The sequence below is a fragment of the Cibotium barometz genome, chromosome 50 (genome assembly GCF_041138505.1).
Source record: "Cibotium barometz isolate CiBa-2024 chromosome 50, ASM4113850v1, whole genome shotgun sequence".
Classification (NCBI taxonomy): Eukaryota; Viridiplantae; Streptophyta; class Polypodiopsida; order Cyatheales; family Cibotiaceae; genus Cibotium; species Cibotium barometz.
The window spans coordinates 3,888,432-3,897,524 of NC_141095.1; the positions used below are offsets into that span (position 1 = coordinate 3,888,432).

At 40.1% G+C, this 9,093-nt stretch overlaps 1 protein-coding gene across 1 annotated transcript; it reads right to left on the reverse strand.

The window, feature by feature from the left end:
• Positions 1-2,433: 2,433 nt before the first annotated feature.
• LOC147609733 (uncharacterized) lies at positions 2,434-4,951 on the reverse strand. Its single transcript, XM_086786988.1, has 3 exons — positions 4,035-4,951; positions 3,129-3,575; positions 2,434-3,041 (listed from the first exon to the last, which is right to left on the reverse strand). The coding sequence occupies exons 1-3, from the start codon at positions 4,651-4,653 to the stop codon at positions 2,842-2,844; spliced, it is 1,266 nt and encodes a 421-aa protein (XP_086643114.1). The 5' UTR covers positions 4,654-4,951; the 3' UTR covers positions 2,434-2,841.
• Between the last annotated feature and the right edge of the window lie 4,142 nt (positions 4,952-9,093).

A 9,093-nucleotide genomic window follows, 5' to 3' on the forward strand; every position in this document is an offset into this window, starting at 1 on the left:
AATTGATGACCTTAGAAAGAACCTCTTTGTATGTGAAGGACTTGTAATCTCCTATAAGAACTTAGGAGTAACACCAAGGAATTTAGGAAAGGAAAATCTAAAGAAGACCTTGCCAAGACTTTTGCAACTGTTAAGGAATTCGACTTGCTTGGAGTTTCATTCGAAGAACTATTATCTCTCATGAAGTTTGCAATGATTCGTACATGGATACAAAATTGATGCATGTTGTTTGAATCTATGTTTTAATATTTGGACATTATATTCATGTGATGCATGTGTTCTTGTTAGTGGAAGCCTAAAGTCCATAGTGACGACATTGGACACCACATGTAAATCTCCTTCAACACAATCGGAAGATCCCTTACCATCAGAGTCAAAACACAATAAAAGGGCAGGCCCAAAGGACGTTCTTCTTGAGTTATGCTATAGTTAACAGCATTGAAGTCCATAGTGAGACATTGGACACCACATGTAGATCCCTCCTTCAGCACAATTAGAAGATCCCTTACCATCAGAGTCAAAACACTCAAAAGGGCAGGCTCAAAGGACATTCTTCTTGAGTATCACCTTTACATTGGAGTCTTCAAGTGCAAGCAAACTAAATCATTATCAATAAATAATCTCCCAAACACTTGCTCTCTCTTTTAGACTTAAAATGGCTCTTCTACCACAAAAGAAACATTGTCCCTTCTTTCTCCTGTCCTAAACTAATGTTTGAAAAAATTGCCTTGTAAATTTGCCTCAAGGATTACTTGCTTTTGCATCACCGTTAGGGAACTGTACTTAGGCTCATGTACCTTTGCTAATTGCACGGCTTTCTGCAAAGTTGCTGCTCTCTGAACAATACATGAGAACAATACTAGACACCAGTGGAGGGGATAAATACTCTTCTCCCTACAGTTGTACTTAGGCCCATGTAGTTTCACTAAGTGCATGGCTTTCTGCAAGGTTGCTGGTCTCTGAGGAAATACATCACAGCATTTCTTGGATGTAGATGCGTATGATCTTCTTTATATCATCAATACCATGGAACATACATAGATAGCTTTGAAAATTGTCCAGTATTTTCCTCGACATGCCCTCTTAGAGCTAAGTCATACCAATGTCCAACTTGGTATTCCTTCACTTGAGGCAAGACAAACTGCACTTAACCTTGGTAATAGCATACCCTTAATACAATGTGTTACCACCATGAGTGGACTGAATTCTCCAGATGAAACAGTGCATGCAAACAGCACTTTGTCCTTCTCACCTTTTGGGTGCAGTTTGAAGTACATATCCATGTTCCTACTAATCAATACTCCAACTCATTAGGAGAAGTAGCTTCATCTTGTAAACGGCAACCTTATCAATAACATCATTAGAGGATAAAGTTGTCTTTCTAATTACGACAACCTCTTCATTTTGATTTGCATCACAGAACTGCTCGAAGATTTGATTCTGCCTTCAACCAGATGACTACTTTGTGTGCACATCATACATCTGCTTTTGAGACTGCAAATGACCATACCGCTCTGGAGTCAGCACAGGTGTACACATCACCATGGTAGGCTGGGCGTTGACCGTTGACACATGCATTTAATATCATCCAAATTCATAGCCATGCCTGGCTATTTCAATAAAGCCAGTTTAAAAGGCTTTTGTAGTTTTTTTACCATGATCTTGGACAACTGATTGCTTGCCAGAGCAACTCTGGGATAGTAATAGCTTCTCAAGACCTTGAGATTTCGTACTTATGCAGCATCTGCACATCACATCATTACCCTTGCCCTCCTTACACCAAGAACCAACAGTTTGACTGCCTCTTTGCTGTACACTAGCATACTTTGGACCAGAACTGCCAGGCATGGGGTTCTGCTCCAGATCTTGATGGGCACGATTGGGAACTTGTCCACGTATAGGAATTATAACTGTCCCAGCCCGTGCATTCTTGTGCTGTAGTTAACTCCACTATCCATAGTTATGATGTGCCGTTCAGGTTCTTCTACACCTTGAAATTTCCAACGCTGCCAGCTCTGGTTCAGATGGGGAGAGAGAGAGAGAGAGAGAGAGAGAGAGAGAGAGAGCCTAGGATTTAAAGCTACTTTGGAAATTTTTAGCAACATAATAAGACAGGTTGCTTTAACAGACCCACAGATCCATCATGAATCCCTGACAAAGACAACCACATTACAAATATGGGATTTTAGGGTTTTTTTTCCATCACAAAATTGCTAATGGTGACCATAACATTAAGGCCTACCTTTGAAGGGCGTAAAGACAAAGGCAGACGTACTACATTTATGCTCACTTCACAGAGATATGGTTGCCATCATATGTTCTCTCGCCACTGATACATGACATACCTCCACTCCCTCAGGCATACCAGGAGGCACAGTTGTATACTTATGTCAAAGCACATCATTAGTGGTTACTAACAAACACTGCCTCTAAAACAACACATTACAAGTTACTGCATTGTCTTTGAAATGAGATGTACATTGCCTAAACAATAAAAAAGGAAGAGCTCATCAATAACTGGGCTATTGTTTTCTAAAGACAAACCTAACAGAACTGTACTACAAGTGAACCCCATTGAAGCTCTCAAGCATGAGACATCACAACAAATAACCAATCAATTGAGCAAGGAGCAGCTATAGTTCCTGGCCAGGAGCAAGATTGCAATGAGTGAGGCATTACTGGCTATTCAGATTAACAAAGCCATCCTAAAAGAGGCAGGAATACAGCTATGATGACAAGGCCTACAGACGCATTTAGTTTTTGGGTACCCTGGTCAGCAACTCATTTCCTTGTGACCTACACTAGCCAGTTTCTGATAAATGCATTCCTTCAGATGCAAGCTTACTCCCTGCACAACTCAGTTGAACTGGGTTCATTCGGTGATGATCTACTGAAAGAATTGGCCCATACTCTGGCCTGCTCCCAAGGAATAAACTTATAACATACCAGTCCTGCAGTTCCAATAAAAAAAGCAGCACAAAAACAACCTACAGCCCATTTTTGCCTCCTTTGACGTCTTCTCCTTCGTCTTTGAGTAAGCTCTGTAGTATGTACAATATACAGAAAGAAGAGGTTAAGGCCAGTCACATGTAATTTCTCAAAGCAAATGACAACCACCTTGAGCTTACCTGTCACTTCTTGATTCCTTTGAGACATTTCCCGATTGACAAGCTCTAGATACTGCAGCTTGTCCCATAACCTTGAGATCTCTCGGTTCTTGGCAGTTAATACGCTTTCCAGTTCCTCCTCTTTTTCTGCTCTAACAGCTGCACTTGCAATGGCACCTCCAACAAGCCGTGCAACCAACAATTCCTGAGACAACACTTCAGAAGGATCGGCCTCAACCTGTGAAGTTCCCAACATCTCCCCAGCTTGAAATGACATAGATAACCCAATTGATGAGCACCGCTTGGCCATCTCATTCCAGCGCATTTGCAACAAGGCAACAGATTCCTCTGCTTTGATCCGTCTAGCAATCTCCTCCTGCAAACTGGGTGTTGTAATTCCACAAGACCTGCCCACGGAGCTCCTAGGCTTGATGCTTGAGGGGCAGATTTCATCCTCACTTGCAGAATCTAAAAAAACCCAATAACTCTAATCATTTCATTCAAACGAACTCTTGTCTGAAAGCACAATAGGCTGAAACACAATGAATATTATGCACAAAACTGCTTTCACAACTTCAGGTAGCATGGCCCTTTGTTGGGGAAACGGGCTAAGAAACGGTTACTTTGATGCCTTAGCACACTTGCTACATCCACAGGTCATGAGATATATCGCTTAGCCACTCAGGTATTACAAACAGGCTAATGAGCAAAACCCCATTTCTTCTAAAAGTATTTCTTTTTCAAGACAACGAACACCTCTAGACTGGTCACAATGAGACACTTGGAGGCTCTGTGAGAGAAGCTTCAAGCGAACGCCCACCCAAGGGTGTTGTGTAGAGCAAGTTGCCCCAGGGCAAGGCCACTTCCAAGGACCACCACGTTCGCTAACCTTTTAGACTAAATTAGAGAGCACAGAAATGTTCTTACCGGAAAAGGCTGAGTCGGGAGCATCAAAGAACTCGATCTCTTCATTGTTAGAAAGGGAGAAAACCGGTGAAGACGCTAGATGAGTGCGCTCTCGCCCTGTTCCAGGATCAGCATCGCTAGGGAAGCCGTCACGTGCGTCCATTTCCATCTTCGCAAGGCCCTTGCCGTTTCGTCCGGACGAAAGGCTTGGTCCATCCCGCCGTTCCATCTCCATCTCAAAAACCTCGCTTTCCGTGGAGACTTCAACGGCCATTCGTTCTCTCCTTCCCGCTACATCTTCATCGACAAGTCCATCAGAGATTGCTGCAGATGTATCTGGCTTCTTGCAAACTGCAGCGACTTTTTCGCTTGATACGCTCAGCTGCTGCTGCGACGATGTATCTGCCGAAGCTTGCCCGTTTTGCTGCTTTACAGGGCATCGTCTCTTGAAGTTCAAAACATACGGCGATGGCGAGAAGGAGGACGGAGAAGGGGGCCTCTGCTGAGGGGGAGTCGCATACAAGGGAGGGTAAAAGGAAAAAGGAGAGCTTCTTTCGGTGGAGGAGAGGGCCTCCTTGGAGGGAGAAGACCTCGCAGGTTCGATGAGCCTATCGAAGCTTGTCATAGAGAGAACTGGCATCTCTGATGCAATGGCTTCTCGGAGAAACAATGGCGATGAAATGTGGCTTTCAGAATACCGGCGAGAGCAACCCTGTACCTAGCAGGGGACAAACCCTAGCACAGAGAAAACCTAAAATAGCATGAGGAGAAAACCCTAGAACAGAGCAAACACTGACACAGTGAAAACCCTAGCACAGAGCAGCTGATGCAGACATCAAAGATGTGCAGATTACGGGATCCATAGCTCGCATCGACGAGGGCCTGCTAGGTGCGGGAAGCCTCTCAGGCTGACACACGGTCACCGGTGGACGTTCTAGAATGTCCTGTTAGGGTTTCTTTCGGAAAAAGAGGGAAAAAATCTTTCGACGGTTTCACATGTGGGGATCTGTGGGCCTCCGTTCACACACGCCTACTTGCAGTTACCAACCACTTTTTGACCCCCCTTGAATATCAAAAAAAGGTTGCTTGCCAACAAAGAGAAGAGTCAATAGCCCAATATATATATATGTGTGTGTGTGTGTGTGTGTGTGTATTGACTCAGCCCTCCCTCCTTTGTCCACTCCAAATAAAGCCATGATGAAATTTGAAGCCTTTCAAAGGATATCAAAGCCCTTCAAACCTTCTCGACAAGAAGAAGGCCACTCTTCTGAAAATTTCTCTAATTTCAGACAAAACTATATATATTTTGAAGGTCAACCTGGTTTATGGCCTTCACACTGAAGGTTAGGGTAGGTAGGCCTTCAAATTTCAGCCCTACAATAAGGGATTCCCCTATCTCAGCCGCTTTGGAGAGGAGGGTGGGGTTGTGAATGGGGAATGGGGTAAAATCACAGAAAAAAAAACAAAAGCATCTAAACAGGCCCACACCCTATTTTCCATAGGGCTCAAGTTGATAGTGAACTTATGCCCTTTTTTTGGGGAGCACTTTGGAGTTCACTTGTATGCAACGTGCAAAACTAGATTCTTAGATTTATGTGCTTCCTCATTTTAACAAGACATGCATTTAACTTGAATCACAGTTTAAATAAAATTCTTCTAATATTAAGAGGTTTTTAAAGGTCATTTAAATTCTAAAACCTCAAATGGCTCTCGCCCCCCCCCCCCCCCCCGCGAAGTCTCACATCAATAATACCCCATGAAAACCCATGGCTTTTCATAATTATATACATCACACATACATTAACTACACAAAGTATGTAATAAACTAAAATGTATAGAATAAGTGAGAGTGCCTTTTAAAAAAACCCCTAAACTCTTAGATTTATATGCCTACTAAAGGATATGTTTTTAATTATAATCAGAAGTTAAAGAATATTTTTCTTCAAATATCAAGATCGAATTTAAGAAACCCTCAAACAACCTATCACATTGATAACCCATGTGAAAACCCACTTCTTCCTAGAATATTAACAATGTAGAGTATAAGAATTGTAGAGAGCAAGTGCATCTAAAAAGTGAAATCCATTTCCTCTCTCGTTTATGGAAGATATAGCATTGCCCTCTTTACCACCACCATGATCCCATGTTTTGCCACATAAATATAAAAAATAAAAGTGTTTTCTTTTGTTATTGTGAAATCCGTTGCCTTTATTCCTTCACGTCTCATTATAAGCTTCATGTCTCATCGTAGGCCATACGTGATTTGATTTTTTTGTCCCCATCACTTTTAGAGTATTCATCGTTTGAAACGCATTGAACTTATTATCACCTACAAGTTAGTATTTTTTGTCAACGCATACAAGTCAACACAAAGACTGTATTCAAAATGGAAGGTTCAAGAAAATACCTTTCAATCATGATAAGCAAAGGCATGCCAACTAGCAATGCTACAACATTGTACCAATGCTACTTTGACTATACACCTTCATATTTGTGTGTCATTGTTACTACTTTAAGACTAAGTTTCTTGCAAATTACATCCACTATATTGTGAATGTGTGAAACTCTTTTTGAAGCAACATTGGGCCCATAAACTTTTTGATGATATTGCCTTTTGTATTTTTACTTTCTTCGTAAGACCTAATCAAGCCATCTAACTCTTCACCTCTCCAAAGTTCTTAAGTAGCTAAGTGTGAACATTTTTTGAAATCTAATAACATGGTCAATATAAGAACCATCAAAACAACATGATATTATGTTGCTTTCGAAATACGATCAAATGTTGATATAGTTCTCCCAAAAGAACTCTTCTTACAATTCCTCCTTTCTTACTACAATCTTTTTTAAAGAAGTTGCTATTTCATTTTAAGAATCAATATACTTTGCAAACATGAATTTTTCAATGCCTTGATTTTTCAAAGATTAATGCAATGTGTCACATATGACTAGATATCATTCAAAAGGCAAGATTCTTGTAGTTTGTAAATACATGTTGTAAATACACGTGACTTCTTTGCTATCATTATTGAAGCTCCATCCAATGCAATTCAAAGATGACAAGCTTTCACATATTTGACACATTACTTATGATTAATTTCCTCAAGTATTAATCCTTTTATACTCAATCCTCACATCTAAGGATTAGCATCTAAGAGGTATTAAGAAGGAACACAAGGATAATGACTATCTATATAAGATGCCTTGTGTTACAACTCCTTTCAGTACATACTTGCAAAAGCATGGGACACATGGGTAAAGCATGGGAACCAATGGCAACATATGAATTCGCATCACTCCTTATGTGATCAAGGGTAAACCAATAAAGCTCATGGGTCCAAAGATCAAGTGATGGTGTGTAGCATGTACTAGTGGGGGTAGATGAGGTGTATGAGTATGGTGTTGTGCTAACCACTCGACTTAACATGGTTTCACATGCCTATCCTACTATAGGTGCTTCAGCAATCTTCTGTAAGCTAGCACTAGAATATATGAAGCAGCCTTACCTTATGCTTAAGGCTATAAATAGTGGTGATGGACCATTTTTATGGCTAGCCAAGTGTAAATACTAGCCACTTGCATATAAGATAGTTTCAACATTAAGTAATACACAATCATTCCCCTTATAACAAAATACTTGTGAGTTCTCCCTCTTCTTCCTTCTCTCTTGCTTGCTTGTGTTTTGTTGGATCCTTACATAGATTGATGGATGCTTGAATGGATATGTTTGGTTATAGGCATCGAAGGAGAAGAAGAAGGACAAGAAGAGAAGGAGGAGCTAATATGGTCCCGTGAGCATCTAAAACATGTACATAATATTCACATCCAAAAACTCTTAAGTGTGCAGCTAAAGAGTTCTTACTCGAGTAGGTCTAAATGGAGGCCTATAATGGAGTCATATGATGTCCCTTTGACATGCTTCACTACACTCATGTTGAGAATGCAAATATTAGCATTTATTGCTTCAATCCAAAAGGATTTTTTCATTATACTTTGTATTAAAATGATATTATAAAGTGCAAGAATTATGTTATTATCCAAATTGGCAAGGAGTAATAGTAAAAACCTTCCTTACCACTTAATGCCTCATTCTTTGAAAAAACCCAGGAACTTATTACACATGAATTCTCCTCCTTGCTTTGTTATAAATCACTCAAAGTTAATCTTTCCTTAAAATTTCCAAAAGCTTGAGACTTTTTCTTAAGGAAATATGTCCAGATCTTCCTACTGTAATACATCTAACTCACTCAAAGTTAATCTTTACTTAGACTTTCCAAAAGCTAAAGACTTTTTCTTAAGGAAATATGTTCAAATATTCCTACTGTAATACATCCAAATCACTCAAAGTTAATCTTTCCTTAGACTTTCTTAAGGAAATACATCCAAATCTTCCTACTATAATCAAGTAACAAAATAGGAAGACTCTCCAAGTGTAATAGTAATCATCATGTACAAGCTCACGAGGAGACTTGGCCCAAAAAAGGGTCTCTTGAATTGGCAAAAATTGGTTACAAATGATCAGCTAGCTTACCTTTCTGTATTTTTGAAAGACTTTATATCTCTCTTGTCATATTTTGTTGCTACCCAGATGGCAAGATTACTAAGGGCATTTAAAGAAAATACTTGTATGAGCTCTTGGATTCATAATTTCACACTAGCTCTACAACATAGCCCATGCTATAGTTGTGGAGATGTATAAAACCATGGTTATTAAACTATCTTCCATGCTAATGATGATGGCATAGAGAGTGTCTACATCTCTTTATTCCCAGGCGTGGACAAAGTTGGTAACAAGTGGTGTAAGGTTTCCTTCTGTATCCATTAGAAAGAAGTTAACATCAACACCACTAACTATGTCCCTAAGATAATCTTGATCTTGAAATTCCATCGAGCATAATTGGTGATGTTGAGCTTTCCATTAGCACTAAATGGTGGTGAGTATTGTTAGAAAACATGGTGTCACTTTTATGTGATTGAGGGGGGAGTGTCGCGAGCGACGCATTTGTGCACATGATGCAATGCTAAATTATGCATGAAAGACTTCATGTTAAAGTTGAGTTTGACAAGATATTTGGAAAAGTGG

Bases quoted from the DNA above. Each gene is read 5' to 3' on its own strand.
- LOC147609733 (XM_086786988.1), bottom strand. From the start codon at position 4,653: ATGCCAGTTCTCTCTATGACAAGCTTCGATAGGCTCATCGAACCTGCG. The intron at 3,576-4,034 runs GTAAGAACATTT...GGGTTTTTTTAG, and splicing joins TCCCGACTCAGCCTTTTCCG to ATTCTGCAAGTGAGGATGAA. The intron at 3,042-3,128 runs GTAAGCTCAAGG...TACATACTACAG, and splicing joins AAGGAATCAAGAAGTGACAG to AGCTTACTCAAAGACGAAGG.